We start from the raw sequence: 18,617 nt of genomic DNA, 5'->3' as shown, positions 1-18,617 counted from the left end.
AATACCATTACAATCCATCTACACGTTCTTCATTTATGCTGACTTTACGCATACGGTGACACAAACATACATACACGCAAACATACACGCAAACGCACGCAAACCAATATGCCCATGGAAAAGTATTTTTTCATGGAGATAACTACAAGGCTACCATGCCACCAATGACAACTGTTAAAGACACTGTTGACAACTTCTGAGCAGCTGTGCATACATTTGCCTTCTACATTTACTCGTAGTAAAGTTCAACCGTCCCGTTATGTCAGGTATATTATCTTCTCAGTGTTTGCAATTGGTGGTACCCTATAGGTCAAATTCGATTTTCTCCTTTTGTACTATCTAACTTTCATAAATCAAAAGCAAAAATTCTGATTCAGGAATTCCAGTATAGTCAGTATGTAAGTTAGAATGATCCCTTAAGTTGATATAGTCTTTTGAGTAGAGTTTTTGTTTTTTTTCGATCTGGAATCATAACAGTGAGTTGAAGGTTATGAAAACTTATGATGATATCAGAAGGTACCACTTCCGTTCCTACCTGCGCTCTTAAAAAACACTGATGCAATATTGCAAAGTTCAACCCTAGGCCACAGCAAGTAAATTTTGCGGATGACTTCAGACCCTCGTTAATTTTCGGCTAATTATGAAAAAGAAAATAAATTTTTCTCCCTCATGGTCAACTTGATGGGAAAGTACCAGAACTGTAAAATATATCGTGTTGTATTTTTGATTAAACGTGTGGATGCCATACTAGTGAGGTAGCCATGACTGTAGCTGTAGAATTAAAACTAGGTCTAGTTATGAATAAAGTTAGTGTTGTTGTCAACTTTGTAAATGATACCAGTCTACCACACTAGTTGGGGGTGTCTCTGTGGTGTAGTGGTCTGCGCTTCTGTTACTAGCCACATCTGGTTCAAATTACTTGGAACCAGAAGGCCCGAGTTCAACTCCCGAGTAGGACACCTCTGGACAAGAGGCGCATTGAGTTATACCAAAGACTTTATGAAAATGGTACATACTTATGAAACAGTATGGAAGTTAAACACACTTCACTGCCAGTGGACTAGCCCCCTGATGTAGCTATTGTACCACAGTGTGTCCCAGGGCTATGAAACGGGGATGGGCACTGCCCTATACACCTTATGGTGTTGGAGAATTTAAACTAAACCACACTAGTGTCACTGTGTGCACGTCTTGAATACAGGAATAAAATACTTTATGACTGTGATACCATGTTTTGTCGAGTCAATTCTTCTTACAACATTGATGGTGTCCATATAGAAAATTTAGCCATTTTTTCCATCTAGCCATTTTGGTATTTTTCGCCCTATCAAATTTGGAGCCTGCAGAGGATGTAACCATGTAAACCTTAAAGTTTACTTGCTGTGGCCTTACGGTTATACAATGATAACGGGAGTATAAAAATCGGCATAAACGCCGACAGAGTTCAGGACACCGTCAGGACACCATGCTGATAGTACTCCTGTCCACGCTGGCCCTTGTAGGGGCGCAGCACACGCACTTCGACGAGCACTACGTGTTCGGGAATCTCCTTGCACCCATCGACACGACTGTGGTCTTCGACTGTGGAAGTAAGTACTAGTCATACTTGCTGATGTTTCGTTCTTTGTAAAGAAAATGGTAAACATATCGTTACACAGCCTTTTTAAGGCCGTAGGGGTAGTGGGCCGTTATCCACTGTGTCATAAAAGTCTTTAGTAAATATGTTGGAAATCCCCGTTCCAGAGCCCGGGCCCATCCCTCTCCTTCCACCGCTTTTTACCTCCCCAAATAAAGTCAGGTACCTATTTATCTTATCTATTAATTTTGATGTACCACATTTGTGGAAGGATTGACACAACAGGTTAATATCGCCTCTACAAGATGTCAACCCAGACCAGACTGTAAGGTTTGGACCATCGCACACCGGGGCATGCCCCTACTCTTTTTTGAAAGGTGTGGTGGGTTCTTTTACGTGCGCGGGGTGTGGCTCTCCCCAAACACGGAACCTCAATTCAACGTCCTATCCGAGGGACGTCCCTATCCCTAGATGAGCTTCGTACTCATTTATACCTGAGTGAAGTGAGGAAATTTGTGTTAAGTGCTTTACCCAAGGGGACAAGTTCGGACATGTCTCTGGACACAACTCGGGATTAGATCCCGGGCCCCATTGTTTGACAGCCGCGCACTCTACCACTTGCGCCACACGACGCCATTTTTACACCTGGGTGGAGCAATTAGGTTTTATATAAAACCTCATTGGATGGAGTGAGGGAAGCCGAGTTATGTGCGTTTCACATGATCACAGCATCTGTGATATGTCAGGGGGTTCGAACCCAGGACAATATGACACCATGGGAGAATTCAGCTTGTCTGCCTGTCGTTCCACTGTGTATTGTATTTTTGCACATTTTGATAAAGAAATAATATTCTTTACACTTTCATGCTTGATGTGTCTAAAAAATCTAAAGCTGTTATCGATAATTGAGGTGTTCATCTGTTTACCCTTGTCTTTTGTATAAGTGTGGTGGGTTCTTTTATGTGCAGAGGTTCAACGCGTGTGGCTCATTCACTGGTACCCTGGTTCTGTATCTGTATCCATATAGCCGATACAACCGCCATTAGGCGTAACACACCAGCTTCACAGGCACGCGGCGCGGAGGCAGCTGGTTATGTTACACCGAACGGTCTGTTACACCTAGTCTTTGCATATCTGACTGCAACCGTTCTTTAAGGTTTCACTTCACCATCCGAAATGATGAATGCAACCCTAACACCATACCCAGACGGAACCGGGGTTTCCAATCTATTTTTCATAGAATTTTATCCATCTAGCATATAGGGACACGGCTACAATTAACCCTTATATACTATATATATCGTCTGCCTTTTCTTGTCACGAAGCGATTTTTTACCTTCGCCGAGAAGGTTATGTTTTGCACAGCGTTTGTGTGTGTTTGTGTGTGTGTACGTGTGTGTGTGCGTGTTTGTGTGTGTGTGTGTGTGTGTGTGTACGTGTTTGTGTGTGTGTGTGTGTGTGTGCGCGCGCGCGCGCGCGTGTGTGTGTGTGTGTCCTTCCGTCTGTCAACACGAACTCGAGAATGCCAGGATAGATTGTCTTCATACTTTGAAGGCAGGTAAGTCTTCTTGAGACCTTGAAATGATTACTAGATTTTTTGTGTGAAAAAGAGTTTCGTGCATTTTTTTTCAGGCGACCCGAACCGAGCGATCAAGAACCCGAAGTTTACCTTCGAGAGTACCGACCCAGACGCGGACCCGATTTACCAGACCCTGACGCTTCCAGGATCTTTCATCCTCAAGGACTTCGAGGTTGGTCAAGATTTGTAGTTAAATCTATTTTTGGATATGAAAGGGTTATCGACGACGGTTGCGCCCCAATGTTCCGACACCCCTATGCTCCGACACCCCTGTGCTCTGACACCCCAATGTTAAGACACCCCTATGTTCTAATACCCCAATGTTCTGACACCCCTATGTTCGAACATCCTAATGTTCCGACACCCCTATGACTATGTTCCAACTTCCAACACCCCAATGTGCCGACGCCTCAAAGTTCCGACACTCCTATTTTCCGACGTCCATATGTTCCTACACATCTATGACCTGTTTGTATTGCATACCCGGTAAACCACCTCATGGCGTAACACACCAGGTTTGCACAATCTTAGAGTACAAACTGCATATCCGGAGAGATTTATTTGATCCACTCAAGCCAGGAAGGACCCCTACTCTTTTCGATAAGTGTGTTGGGTTCTTTTACGTTTTCCAAGTGTGGCTCTCCTCAAACACGTGACCTCCATTTAATATCTTATCCGAGAGACGTCCCTAATTCAAAGCTAGGTACTCATTTTCACCTGAGTGAAGTGAGGACATCCGTGTAAAGTGCCTTTCCCAAGGGAACAACGTCAACGGTACAAGTCAGTGGACTCTAGATTCGAACCCTTACCATCGGCACGGGTTTTGCTAGTCTGTATAACGCAAACTCCAGCTGCCCGGGGATTTCTGTCCCCTCCCCGCGGAGTTTGTGCTCCACTTGCTCTAAGCCAGGAGAACTGTTATCAAAAATAGTAACACCAATGGCAGGGCAGGATTTCAGCCAGGCCCCCATTGCCATAGAAACCAGCTAGTTAGCATGTCTGTTAGCTGTCACTCCTGGCACCACAGGCAGACCGGGAGAAAGGGATTGGAAATGAGAACTTGGGCGGCTATGCGGTTACAGGGCGGCAAGCCGTTACAGGAGCTTGATTGCATTCAGGTTAGGGTTTTGCAAGTAAACATCATTGAAACACCAGGTGGAAAGTTTTATACGTTTGTTTGTTTAAGTAATTTGCAGGTGCTGTTTTATTTACGTTTTCTAGATTGAAGTGACCAAGCCAATCGTCAGGCCATTATTCGGGAGGGTGGAGGCCTGGAGGACCATCTGGCTGCTCGGCCAGAGCCCGAGCACAATCCAGCTAGGGTGCTTCCCTCTCACGACCGACAATGTCGTTGGGATAGACGGCCTTGGAACATGGTAAGGAGAAGTTGTTATAGACGGCCTGGGAACATGGTAAGGACAAGTCGTAGGGATAGACGATCTGGGAACATGGTAAGGACAAGTCGTAGGGATAGACGGCCTGGGAACATGGTAAGGACAAGTCGTAGGGATAGACGGCATGGGAACATGGTAAGGACAAGTTGTAGGACTAGACGGCATGGGAACATGGTAAGGACAAGTCGTAGGACTAGACGGCCAGGGAACATGGTAAGGACAAGCCGTAGGACTAGACGGCCTGGGAACATGGTAAGGACAAGTCGTAGGGATAGACGGCCTGGGAACATGGTAAGGACAAGTCGTAGGGATAGACGGCCTGGGAACATGGTAAGGACAAGTCGTAGGACTAGACGGTCTGGAAACATGATAAGGACAAGTCGTAGGGTTAGACGGTCTGGGAACATGGTAAGGACAAGTTGTAGGGATAGACGACCTGGGAACATGGTAAGGACAAGTCGTAGGACTAGACGGTCTAGGAACATGGTAAGGACAAGGTGTAGGGATAGACGGCTTGGGAGCATGGTAAGGACAAGTCGTAGGACTAGACGGTCTGGGAGCATGGTAAGGACAAGTCGTAGGGTTAGACGGTCTGGGAACATGGTAAGGACAAGTTGTAGAGATAGACGGTCTGGGAGCATGGTAAGGACAATACCTCTCATTGAAACGCTTTCCTGAAGCCGAAAATGACATGCAAGTAAAATGATAGCTGTTACTCATTTGCATCTCATTTGCATTTGTTTAAGACAGTGATAACGAATTATCATTTTTTTTGTACAGTGACTACCGCGATCTCTGTTCAATCTTGGACCTGAACACGCCAATCGATGACGTCACTGGTCAGCTGACTTGCTTCCCGGAGGCGTTGAACTTTGGCATCCCGGAGGACCAGTGCACCTGTGAAGGGATCATCGCACCCAAGGTGTACACCACCCAGGGTTACAACAGGCTGATTGACTTCACCGACCTGGAGCAGGGTTTGCTCACCTTCCTGGCTGAGGTGAGCGAGTTATTCTATACTCATTAGCATAGATATTTGCATATGTCAGATCAGGAAGTTGTAGTACCGTAAAAAGTCGCTAGGGCTTTCAAACTCGAAGTTGTCTTTTGTTGTGCCGACAGATAGCCACATGCCTAATACGAAAACCCATCCACAACTTCTTGGGTTATGCTGTTCACATGCGCGCGCGCACACACACACACACACACACACACACACACACACGCACGCAAACGGTTAAAAAACTATACATCAATTTTATGGAGGGAATGATCTTACAAAAGGAACTCAACAACATTAACGATGCAAAGAAACTGTCGGTAAAAACGGGGGACGATACCCACTTCCAATCACCTTTTGCCCCGATGATTGATTACGTAAGATCACGTGTCCAGAGCCATTGGGCCACGCACCCTGAAGAATACGTATACACCCCGACCAATCGAATCACGTGAATCGCATTGAAACTCAGATTCGTATCAGCGTATTTCCCGACAAATCGCATTCTAACTTGCGTTAACGACTACATCTGACCAAAGAAACTCGCCAGTGAGATGGTGGAAGGTGTCAGCTTCCAAAAGACGTTTTCAGATTGACAATTTTGGTACTTTGGAAGTAATTGAATCCGCCCGCGATTTAACGTTTAGAGAAAAGTAGTAGAAACTAGAAGTTAAATCGCGGGCGCATTCAATCACCTCCAAAGTGCCAAAATTGTCAATCTGAAAAGGTCTTTTGGAAGCTGACACCTTCCACCATCTCACTGCCGAGTTTGTTTGGTCAGATGTAGTCGTTAACGCAAGTTAGAAAGCGATTTGTCGGGAAATGGCTGATACGAATCTGAGTTTCAATGCGATTCACGTGATTCGATTGGTCGGGGTGGAATACTAGACGATAATGTGGTTCGCACAATGTTGTTAATCTTACTGTAGGGTGACTATGAATTCAAGCTGATCGCTGAAGACGCTAATGGATTCGAAGAGGCGTGTATCGGCATCAGGGTTCCCATTGAGGAGTACGTAGACCCCAACGACGTCGGCGGTGGCTGGCTCTTCGGCAGGAGGCGCTAAACGAGATCTGACGTCATCACTGTGTTGACGTCATCATATGACGTCACAGTGTTGATCAGTTGTCAATAAAATTAGATCAGGGTTGCGAATCGTGTGTCTAGTACTTGATGTATCGGAATTAGGATTCTTGATATTAAAAAAAAAGATTAATAATTTTAAACGTCTTGCTAAGGCCGGAAGGTGAAGTAGAAAATATATCATTTTAGACTAAATGACAAAATTCAACTTTTTAAGTAACCACACACACATACAGATGCAAATCAAAATAATTGTATTAATTACCATTTTTCTACTGTAGGTTTATTCAGATAACATTTAGTCCGCATGCTATATATTAGGCAGGGCTTGAAATGACTCGTTCCACAGAAGGTTAGAATGATGACGTCATTGAGAAAAAACAACGCATCAGGCAGATCACTGATGACGTCATTGGGACTGATGACGTCATTGAGAAAAAAACAACGCATCGGGCAGATCACTTACTTGACTTCTTTATTTGCACAGTTTGGACGCATTCAAAATTTGCAAACAATAGCTGAAAACGTTAGGAAATGTTCTTTTGAGTCCCTTATTTGTATCTAATATGACCCATTCTAAAATTTTGATGAATATTTTAACAGTCGCATAAAAATGTCAAGGTGAAGATTGCAGCTAGTCAAAACTAGTGACATTATTTTTATGATAATTTTTGATACAATCTTAATTTCAGTTGGATGATGGTTGTATATTTGAAGGAAGGGGCAAATTTATGCCTGTCGTTGTTCACACCGTGAATAGTTTCATCAGGTTGGTAAGTCACTGAATAAAAAGACTCTTTTTACACAACCAAGAGATTTATTCCACCGACGTTTCGGTGACCATCTGTCACTTTCATCAGATGTTTTGTTGTTTTTTGATCGATAGTTGTGTATGTGTTACACTTTTGTACGTTTGGGACCGCATAGTGATGTCATCTCCTGTGATTTTGTAAATATTTTGCGTTTGGGAATGCATCTCATTATGTATAAGCAGCAACACCTGTGCTGCATTGCTATGTGAACCAGTCAGAACTGCCTTGAAGAAGGTGACTGATGGTCACGGAAACGTCGGTGGAATAAATCTCTTGGTTGTGTAAAAAGAGTCTTTTTATTCACGTTGTTCACTTCACTTCTATGTGTCCCTGATGTAATTAATATAACTGACCGTGAAGGCCGTCTTTGTGTGTTCAAGATACCATCAGCAAAGTTCACCTTACCTCTTGAATTAAACACCGGTACCTGTGCACATATTTTAACATCTAATATGCAACAAAATGACGTAAGTATGTAAGCCTACAAATTTAGTGGTGGAAATTTTTCTTTGTAATATATTCGTAGATATTCTTGAGCACCTCAGTCTGAATCTGGGATTTCAAAGATAGACAGTAAAAAAGCCAGCCACGATGTTCCTCATCACAAATCTTTGAGTTGGTGATAGTTCTAGAAGTTCTTGCATGGTCCCATACTACTAGTCTAGGATGTCGTGTGACTGTCGTGCAATCGCAAACGTTAACCAAGAGCTAGCATTCTTCAAGATAGACATGGATGTGTCCTACGACATTTAGCTGTCTTAGTGCTGAAAACGCTGTCTTAGGCTAGGGTCACATTTCCAAGCCGGGGCCCGACCGGGCTGTTTGAGAAAACAAAGAATAGAAAATGCATATCAAGAATATACATAGAGTATGGTAGGGAGAAATCTTTGAAAAGTTTTGTGTGTTTTGTTGTCTTTTATATCATAGTTTTCGTCCCTACAAGCTGCCCGGCCGGGCCCCGGCTTGGAAATGTGACCCTAGCCTTAGGTCCTTGTCGGTGGTAGGTTCTGTCACAGTCTTTGAGGACTCTACGACATCAAAATCGTACGACGGCCTACGACGAATATGACCTCGCCGTATCTCAACAAACTGACGATCCAAGGTAAAGTTAGAACATTAACCAAACGGACGGGTGTGAACGCGTGCGTAGCTTCCGTTCCTGTCCACGCTTGCTTGTACAATTTTAGCTTCTACATCCGACGGTCAATACTGCAAAGCCTCGGCACCTTGCCTGATCAAATACAAGAAGTATAAATACGCGATGCTACAAGTAGGCGGTGGTGTTTTGTAGCTAGAACACGGTGAGGGCAACATGCTGATTTTCCTTCTTTCCACGCTGGCCCTGGTGGGTGCACAGGAGGTGATTCACTTCGATGAACATTACCAGTTCGGGCATCTTCACAACCCTATTGACCAGACTATCGTCTTCGACTGTGGAAGTAAGTAGACATCTAATCTTAGCACACAAAGGAGGTTAAAACATATTTTTTTAAACCTACTTCATTATGATAAAAACAATTATGTGCAAAGTTATCATTGATATCACTTCTCCCAGCTTTATGAAGTAGACATCAACCGTGAAAACATCGTGAAACGAACATCAACCAATACATTTCAGTATCACAGTAGAGTTAACATAAGTCTTTTTTTAACTTTAATGATAAGTTGTTCTTTAACCATGCTTTTTGTTCTAACATTATTCATATCACTGTTGTATGAACGTCGCATGGCAGGTAAACTGAGGACATGACAATCGTAAGAAAGTCGTGGATGAGTCTTACACATTCTCACGACAGTCATGGATTTGTCGTACGCACATTAGCTGTCTTGTGATGGAAAAAATGAAGTAGATTTTTGTCGGCAAGCTGTTGTTTTTAAAACAACCACGCACGACGAACATGTATGTTTGAGAATGAATTGACGAATAAAACAATGTATGATTACTTGATTGCTTTAACTCAAATACAACTTTCATATCTAAATCTTCAGGCAACCCCAACCGTGCGATAAAGAACCCAAAGTTTACCTTCGACAGAGATACCTTGGAACTACCCGGTTCCTTCATCATCCAGGACTTTGAGGTTAGTAATGAAATATTTCAATCAGAAATTGCTTCGGCCGTATCATTTGATCACCAGAAGTTAAAGTTAGTTAAAATCCTCCCACACCATTATTGATGTAAAGGGCGGTGCCCATCTCCGTTTCATAGCCCTGGGCTACACTGTGGTGCCATCATTGTAGCAGGGGGCTAGTCCACTGGCAGTGAAGTGTGTTTAACTTCCATACTGTTTCAGAAGTACGTACCATTTTTAAAAAATCTTTGGTATGACTCAATGCGCCTCTTGTCCAGAGGTGTTCTACCTGGGGCTTGAACCCCAGTCCTTCTGGTCCAAGTAATTTGAACCAGATGTGGTGAGAGACAGAAGCGCAGACCACTACACCACAGGAACATCCCTAGAAGGTCGGCCGATTTTAGATAGTCAGACTCAGAGGGCTGTGCGTATTTTTCGACAGAAAATCTGTCCCATCTTAGTTAACAGGGCTCGGTGACCAGAAAACATTGATCTAGCCCTAAAAATCACACAATGATCTATATGGAACACCTATTACTGCCGAAACTTTCATTTAAAGCTGGCAGTCTTGTCCACGATATTTCGGAACGTCCTATGGCATAATTTCCGTGTTGAAATGTCGTATTTGAAAATAGTAGAATTACGTATATGACATCGTAGAGACGTAAACGTATTTTATATATGTAGAGCACGTGTTCTTTACACTCCGGGAAATGTTGCCATATGCATGGGTCCTTCCCGGTGTGAGTGGATCTCGCCATACAGTATGGTCTCTGGCCATCGGGCTCGCCTTGTTTTGTCAATCCTTTCACAAATGTTGTAAATTCCAATTGGCTGCTAGCTATAGCTAGGTAAATAGAATAGACCTTGCTTTCTGGTGGGAGAGCATTTATAATCTTAAAACACGTGGCACTCTGTTGAAGAACACTAGTCACGAAGTGACGCTGCTGCATAACAAATCTCTTTAAGCCTTATAATGTCGAATGCCTTCATATAGATAACAAGCACTCGTATTATCTATGTATTTCAATGACTTATACAATACGTATTTTAGCACTTGCAATTGTATTGCTGATCTCTGTGATTTTAATAAGTCGTTCCACTTGACAATTATGAATATTTTAAATCAATTTGTGTAAATTAGCTGTAATTCAGACTTGTCTTGAATGTCTGCGAATGCTAATGAAGATCTTTTGACTTTGACTGGTATTGTGGAAATACAATGGCAATGCAATCGTTTTTCTTGATCTCTTTCGAACTAGATCGAAGTGTCCAAGCCCATCCCTAGACCGTTGAAAGGTAGGGTGGAAGCATGGAGGACCATCTGGCTGCTTGGCGGGGCGGCCAACACCATCCAGATCGGGTGCTTCAATCTAGCAAGTTCCGGTACAGTCGGCCTGGACGGTATAGGAACATGGTGAGGACGACGATACCTGTTTCAGAGTCTGTATGCTTCACTAATAGACCTTTCTCACACGGTCGACATGATAGAATGAAAACGAGGCCCTTGTGGCAAACATTTGACCGATCCTAACTGTCAATCACAATTAGCAGTTTAGCCAATGATTACCTGATGATTAGAGAATCGACCAATGAGGAAGTGGCTGCATGACCGTCAAATATTTGCATTTCTATGTTTTTATTTTGCATTTCTACGTTTTGACAGAGGAGGGCGGGGACTACGGGATCGGTCAACGAAGCTCTAAATTGCCGCATCTTTTTTGTGCATTACATCAATTGTAATATTGATACTTGGATATCATATTTTAAAACTTAATGTGATTTAGGAGGAAAACTAAATCTGTACATCATTTTTGCTTCTTTGCCTCATTGGCCTCGTCTTCATTCTATCATGTCCGCCGCGTGAGAAAGGTGTATGCATGGTGTCAATCATGGTGTATGCTTCACTAATAAGGCCACGCAGATTTGATCATCCGCGCGCGCGCACATGCAACTTTTCCCCGGTTTCCAAAAAGAGAGGAACGTTTGCGACCATACTTTAAATTGTACAATAAATCTGCAAATGGAGTAAAACGTACCCTGGGAGACCAGACACCGTATATCGGCGCGCCACCAAGCACCGCACGCGCGCGTAAGCTAGCGGAGCTTGGGTTTACAGCGGAGAGTGGGGCGGGGTCGGTCTTCGGGGGCAGCGGAGGGTGGGCCGGGAAAGCTTAGGCGCGCGTGCGGTGCTCGGTGACTCGCCGATATACGGTGTCTGGTCTCCGGGGGTAAGTAAAACGCGAAGAAGAATATCGAGAAACGGATAATAATGTCATACAATGCCTCTTTTTCTATAGTAAAACGTGCGATGATTTTGCCATAACCTTACCCTTTGCACAAAATGTATTTCAAACCCCGAGAGAAAAAGAGGAAGCTAAAGAACGAGAAATAGAGTTTATTGTCTGGTATATTGTGTTCTTTGTTGAAAGTTATTTGTTCCGTCTCCTGAGCACTTATAGCATATAATGAAACTTTTTGGGGGCCGAAGTTGTTTTTTACACGCTTGCATCAATTTTGTGTTGTCCAGGTACCGGTGGCTTAAAGGAAAGTTGATATTGTTGTTGTCTATATGAAAATATTCTCTATTCATCTGCGTTGGGTCATCATTTTTCCCAACAGTATCTATGGGGTAATCTCCAAGCGGATCTACACGGGGCGCGAAAATCGTATATGCTAGCCAGAGAAGGTCCAGCCAACGGGGCTGACTGGAGCTTATCTGGCTGACTGGACCTTCTCTGGCTAGCATATACGATTTTCGCACCCCGTGTAGATCTGCTTGGAGATTAACTATGGGGATCTTTGCGAGATTTTGGACCTAAACGCACCGATCGATGACATCACCGGTCAACCGAAAGCTGTGACAATGTAACCGTATCATAGATGTGTTACTTGCACTGATATACATACTTTGTTTCGATAATTAGCGATCTTTTCTTTTCTTGCAGTCGCTATGGGGATCTTTGCGAGATTTTGGACCTAAACACACCAATCGATGACATCACCGGTCAACCGAAAGCTGTGACAATGTAACTGTATCATAGAAGTGTTACTTGCACTGATGTACATACTTTGTTTCGATAATTAGCGATCCTTTCTTTTCTTGCAGTCGCTATGGAGACCTTTGCGAGATTTGGACCTAAACACACCGATCGATGACATCACCGGTCAACCGAAAGCTGTGACAATAATGTAACTGTATCATAGAAGTGTTACTTGCACTGATACACATACTTTGTTTCGATACTTAGCGATCATTTCTTTTCTTGCAGTCGCTATGGGGACCTATGCGAGGTTTTGGACTTAAACACACCGATCGATGACATCACCGGTCAACCGAAAGCTGTGACAACGTAACTGTATCATAGAAGTGTTACTTGCACTGATATACATAACTTTCTTTGTTTCGATAATTAGCGATCCTTTCTTTTCTTGCAGTCGCTATGGGGACCTTTGCGAGGTTTCGGACCTAAACGCACCGATCGATGACATCACCGGTCAACCGAAAGTTGTGACAATGTAATTGTATCATAGAAGTGTTACTTGCACTGATATACATACTTTGCTTCGATAATAAGTGATCCTTTCTTTTCTTGCAGTGGCTATGGAGACCTTTGCGAGAATTTGGACCTAAACGCACCAATCAATGACATCACTGGTCAACAGACAGCTGTGACAGTGTAATTGTATCATAGAAGTGTTACTTGCACTGATATACATACTTTGTTTCGATACTTAGCGATCCTTTCTTTTCTTGCAGTCGCTATGGGGATCTTTGCGAGATTTTGGACCTAAACGCACCGATCGATGACATCACCGGTCAGCTATGACAGTGTAATTGTATCATAGAAGTGTTACTTGCACTGATATACATACTTTGTTTCGATAACTAGCGATCCTTTCGTTTCTTGCAGTCGCTATGGGGACCTTTGCGAGGTTTTGGACCTAAACGCACCGATCGATGACATCACCGGTCAACCGAAAGCTGTGGCAGTGTAATTGTATCATAGAAGTGTTACTTGCACTGATACACATACTTTGTTTCGATAATTAGCGATCCTTTCTTTTCTTGCAGTCGCTATGGGGACCTTTGCGAGATTTTGGACCTAAACACACCAATCGATGACATCACCGGTCAACCGACCTGTTTCAATGAGGCCATGTATCATAATTGTATCATAAAAGTGTTACTTGCACTGCTATACATAACTTTCTTTGTTTCGATATAATTAGCGATCCATTCTTTTCTTGCAGTCGCTATGGGGACCTTTGCGAGATTCTGGACCTCAACACACCGCTCGATGACATCACCGGTCAACCGACCTGCTTCAATGAAGCCATGAACTTGGGCATCCCAGAGGACAACTGCACGTGTGAAGGGGTCGCACCCAAGATCTACTCCATCCCCAACTGGAACAACGAAGTTGACTTGACAGACCTAGAACCGGGTTTGATCACTTTCCTTGCAGAGGTAGATTACTGGTTTGTCTGTCTTTTTTCCTTCCATTCTGTCTTTTTTCCTTTTTTTCTTTCTTTCTTTCTTTCTTTCTTTCTTTCTTTCTTTCTTTCTTTCTTTCTTTCTTTCTTTCTTTCTTTCTTTCTTTCTTTCTTTCTTTCTTTCTTTCTTCTTTCTTTCTTTCTTTCTTTCTTTCCTTATTCCTTTCTTTCTTTACTTTTTTCTTTCAATCCTTATTTCTTTCCTTCTTTCTCTCCTTATTCCAGGTTTCCTTTTCTTTCCTTCCTTCCTTCTTTCGTTCCTTATATCCATTTCCTTCCTTCTTTCTTTCTTTAAAGAAATTCACAAAAAATATTTCACGGTCGCGTGAGATCTTCGATTTCCTGTTTTTTTTTAAACTGGAAGTGAACTTCAAATATGAGATGAGAAGGCTGTTTGATTTGATTTGATTTATTCGACTGTAACAAAGTACAGCCAGGGCTACCCAACTAGCCAAAGGCTATTATAAGTTCTGAAGCCATTGGACCTTTTCTCTCTGTTGTAGGGCGACTATGAACTGAAACTGATCGCCGAAGACGATAACGGACAGGAGGAGGCGTGTATCGGCATCAGGGTGGCGGTTAAAGAGTGGGAGGACCCCAACGCCACCGGCGGTTGGTTCCTCGGTAGGAGGAAGAAGCGCTCAACCAGGCACTGACGTCAGCACGGTATTCAATGACGTCACTAGGCGTGACGTCATCAGTACAGCTTTAACCGACACATGCAGTGAAATGCTGCTGATCAGTTGTCAATAAAGCAGAAGTTACGAATCATGTGTGGCGTATTTCATGCATCGCATTTATTACCTTCATGAAAAATGTAGGTATTGTTTTGGGAGCGTCTGTGTGTCTATGTATCGCATTATTTGTGGCCAGTCATAACTTAAGGTCCTCTGGATTGATTTTGATGACATTTGGTATGTTGGTAGGTCTTGGACAAAGGTCAAGGTCGATCATGGGCCCCCTGGCGGCTGACCTTGTTACAGCAACAGAACGTCTGGTTTTGTATTTTTTGGGGGTCCTGGGTCTTGATTTTTGTAGTAGATTGCTTTTGATGCCAAGAAGAAGTGATCTAGCTTTGGGCCACCTAGCAGCTTGTTCTGGAACTGAAGGGGCGTTTTTGGTAAAATCTTTCAAAGAGGATACTAGTAACTGAATAGATGAACGACGGATTTCCATGATAGTTGGTATGCAGGTAGCTTAGACAGAGCTGTTTACAATTAGGTGCAAATTATACAAAGTAGGACAATTCGTTCGTATAAAGAATATTGCTCAAATGCCATCCCATTCTTTATCTATTATTAAGAGCTGATCACAACCATACATTAATCTTAATCGTCACTGAAAAATAGAAGGTATAATTTAACTTATTTTCAATTTAGAACAGCTGTGTACACATTTATGCTTGTACAAGTAAAGAACAACCGTTAGGTCGCCATGATATTTCCGGCATATATTGATTCGTCGGTGACTTGCAAATGCTGATATAGATCAATGTTTTCCGAAACTTTCAGCGATTATATTTTCTTACTATTCATACTAGCTGATTGTTGACTTTCAATATAAGACGGCAAGATACGTCCACTTATAATCATGGCGATCTCAACTTTTGATTATTGTTTAGAAATAAACGACGAGGATTAATCTTCAAGCAGATCTATCGGTAGCAAAGCAGTATCAAGAAGCCCAAACCACTAGCGAAATCCACCGGTGGTTTTGATGTTGGTTGGCTCTTTTGATACTGCCTTACCACCAATAGAACTGCTTGAACATTAGACGAGAATCACTAATTAGGACACACGCATTGGTTCCCATCCTTCTAGCATATGTTTCTGACATATTCGTCTCATGCATCTGATGATAAATATTCCAAAGTTCAGCCGACAGAGAATCGAGCATTACATATAGTTATATATAGACGCACGTAGACCACAGCATAGTGTAACCGAGACAAGGTGAAGACAACATGTTGATATTCCTCGTCTCCGCGTTCGCCCTTGTGACGGGTCTGCCTTTTTACCGGAATGCCCCGGAATTCCCTTTTTACACCGGAATGCCCCGGAATGCCCATAAAGGAGGGTGAATTCTACAGGAACACACTATGCTTTAATGAGTAAACATCACAGGTTGCTGTATTTTGGCATGAAATGATATATTTATGGCCCAGGGAACGAGAAATCACTAGGAATTAGTGATGGTCATTGGCGTCGGCCCACCGCCAGTCGCCAGGTTTGTTTTTATTGCGGATTCCAATATTTGTTTAGCGAGAAATGCACCAACAGGAGGTGAAATTTTACTCATCAACGCATAGTGTATTCCTGTAGAATTCACCCTCCTTTATGGGCAATCCGGGGCATTCCGGGGCATTCCGGTAAAAAGGCAGAGCCCTTGTGGCAGCGGAGGAGATACACTACGATGAACATTACCAGTTCGGGCGTCTTCACGAGCCCATTGACCAGATTGTGGTCTTCGACTGTGGAGGTAAGTCGAACATGTAATTTTTTTCGAAGAATACCGTTCATTTTAGCAACTGATATCCTTTATACCCAACGGTTGCAAAGATATCCAACTGGCAGAAGGAGTTTTTATTGCAAAACCTACTTCTTCCGGCAGATAGTTAGGTCTTCGCAACCTATAGATTTGCTTGGAGATTAATTTTACTGTAAGTGAAACAAAAATGATTCATGTAATTTTCAGCCAACCCCAACCGTGCTATCAAGAACCCAAAGGTTACACATAACAGAAATGACTTGGAACTACCGGGAACAATCGTTATACAGGACTTTGAGGTAAGCACACTATTAATAGTAAAAAATCGTGAAGCTTTGACCTAATTGCAATTTTGATCAATAAATATGTGTGCCTTATTCTAGGCCTTGTTTCATCTTCATAGATTGTTGGAATAATCTCAAGTGGCGTCGTGTGGCGTAACGGCTAGAACATTCGGCCGTCAAACATGTCTGGACATGGCCCCGGACGTTGTGCCCTTGGGAAAGGCACTTAACACAAATTTCTTCACTTCACTGTAAATGAGTACCTAGCTTCGGTTAAGGACGTCCCTCGGATAGGACGTTAAATGGAGGTCCCGTGTTTGGGGAGAGCCACACCCCGCGCACGTTAAAGAACCCACCACACCTTTCGAAAAAGAGTAGGGGCATGCCCCGGTGTGCGATGGTCCAAACCTTACTGTCTGGTCTGACATCTTGAAAAGGTGAAAGTCACCTGTTATATCAATCCTTCCACACATGTGGTAAATCTGAATAAATAGATGACTGTCAAACGGTGTACATGTAGGTGCTGTGGGTAAATTTGTAATGATATATACGAAAGGGATCGTCATGTGCCATAGAGTCTTTTTTTCTAGATCGAAGTGACAAAACCCATCTTCAGGCCCGGAAGGGTCGAGCTCTGGAGGACCAAATGGATGCTTGGTGGGGCACTCACTCACTCACTCAATCACCCTCTTGCACGTGGTGCGTAGAGCCAACTCGCTTCACAAGACTTCGCCATCTGCTTCGGTTCTCTGCCATCTGCTGTGCCTGGGGGAGCGTGATGTTAATGTTCTTCAGGTCACGTGACACTACATCCAGCCAGCGGGTACGAGGAGCCCCTCGTGGTCGCCGCCAGCCTGCCAGTTTGGGGTCGAAGCTTGGTGGAGCGGCCTCCACCATTCGGGCTCTCAAACCCTGATGTGATAGGACTGGACGGTGTGGGAACATGGTAAGGGTGTAGCTTCGTCTTGGACATTCCTGTCATTGTTTGATCTTGTCAATGTGAATAAGAATTACCTTCTTTTCGCTGTGACAGTGTAGCTATATCTATGTTACTTGCACCAATGTGTACCTTGCAGTTCTCTTTTTGGCGAATAAGCAAACTTTTCTTCTTGTTGTAGTGACTACGGTGACCTCTGCAGCATTCTGGATGTAAACAGGCCACATAACCCTACATGTCCATGTGAAGCAACATGCTTTCAGGATTGGATAGACCTGGGAATCCCGAAGGAGCAGTGCTCGTGTGAGGGCATCATCGCACCCAAGGTCTACTCCATCCCCAACTGGAACAAAGAAATTCACTTGACTGGTCTGGATCAAGGGCTGGTCACATGGATATGGGCTGAGGTACGTTCAGGTACTTTATACATAAACAAATCCATGACTATATGGATTAATATAGCTTTGGAAAAGTTAGATAATGACTATATATAAATGTAGCTTCTTAAAATACTTGTTATTTTGGGCGCCTGCTTACAACATATTGACAATTGTTTTGCTGTAGGCTGACTTCGAAATCAAGCTGATCGCCGAAGATGCTAATGGAAATGAGGAGGCGTGTATTGGTGTCTGGTTGCCTATTAGGGAGTACGCGCCTCCTAACGACACCGGCGGCTGGTTCCTCAGTAGAAAGAAGCGCGCCCAGGCACGGCAGTCACTGTGACTGACGTCAGCACAGAGATCAATGACGTCATCAGTCACGAATCCATCATGACGTCATTAAAACTGCTTGTCTTGAGCATGAAACGTTCTTTCTCTGAAACATATTCTTTTTACTGTATCATTTGACTCTGCTGCGATAACAGCAGTGAAATGTAATAAAATACAACTCATCA

At 43.3% G+C, this 18,617-nt stretch overlaps 3 protein-coding genes across 4 annotated transcripts; all 3 read left to right on the top strand.

Moving 5' to 3' along the window:
* The first annotated feature begins 1,432 nt into the window (after nucleotides 1-1,432).
* LOC136422280 (uncharacterized) lies at nucleotides 1,433-6,705 on the top strand. Its single transcript, XM_066409933.1, has 5 exons — nucleotides 1,433-1,589; nucleotides 3,209-3,327; nucleotides 4,377-4,531; nucleotides 5,330-5,549; nucleotides 6,479-6,705. The coding sequence occupies exons 1-5, from the start codon at nucleotides 1,466-1,468 to the stop codon at nucleotides 6,614-6,616; spliced, it is 756 nt and encodes a 251-aa protein (XP_066266030.1). The 5' UTR covers nucleotides 1,433-1,465; the 3' UTR covers nucleotides 6,617-6,705.
* Nucleotides 6,706-8,716: 2,011 nt separating this feature from the next.
* Nucleotides 8,717-14,785, top strand: LOC136422006 (uncharacterized). 2 transcript variants are annotated; one of them, XM_066409610.1, is made up of 5 exons: nucleotides 8,717-8,884; nucleotides 9,435-9,526; nucleotides 10,780-10,934; nucleotides 12,790-12,870; nucleotides 13,593-13,864. In XM_066409610.1, exons 1-5 carry the CDS (start codon nucleotides 8,758-8,760, stop codon nucleotides 13,744-13,746), a joined length of 609 nt encoding a protein of 202 aa, XP_066265707.1. In that variant the 5' UTR covers nucleotides 8,717-8,757; the 3' UTR covers nucleotides 13,747-13,864. The 2 variants fall into 2 exon arrangements, with proteins under 2 accessions (XP_066265707.1, XP_066265708.1); XM_066409611.1 differs by lacking the exon at nucleotides 12,790-12,870 and adding an exon at nucleotides 14,518-14,785 and having other exon boundaries at nucleotides 8,719-8,884; nucleotides 13,772-13,988.
* A 1,420-nt stretch (nucleotides 14,786-16,205) lies between these two features.
* Nucleotides 16,206-18,532, top strand: LOC136422172 (uncharacterized). The gene is made up of 7 exons (XM_066409817.1): nucleotides 16,206-16,240; nucleotides 16,395-16,492; nucleotides 16,709-16,800; nucleotides 17,376-17,442; nucleotides 17,602-17,731; nucleotides 17,904-18,129; nucleotides 18,287-18,532. The coding sequence occupies exons 1-7, from the start codon at nucleotides 16,206-16,208 to the stop codon at nucleotides 18,443-18,445; spliced, it is 807 nt and encodes a 268-aa protein (XP_066265914.1). The 3' UTR covers nucleotides 18,446-18,532.
* The last annotated feature ends 85 nt before the right edge of the window (nucleotides 18,533-18,617 follow it).

This window comes from Branchiostoma lanceolatum, chromosome 16 (assembly GCF_035083965.1).
Source record: "Branchiostoma lanceolatum isolate klBraLanc5 chromosome 16, klBraLanc5.hap2, whole genome shotgun sequence".
NCBI lineage: Eukaryota > Metazoa > Chordata > Leptocardii > Amphioxiformes > Branchiostomatidae > Branchiostoma > Branchiostoma lanceolatum.
The sequence above is the reverse complement of the archived record's forward strand: the minus strand, read 5'-3'. Positions and strand labels throughout refer to the sequence as shown.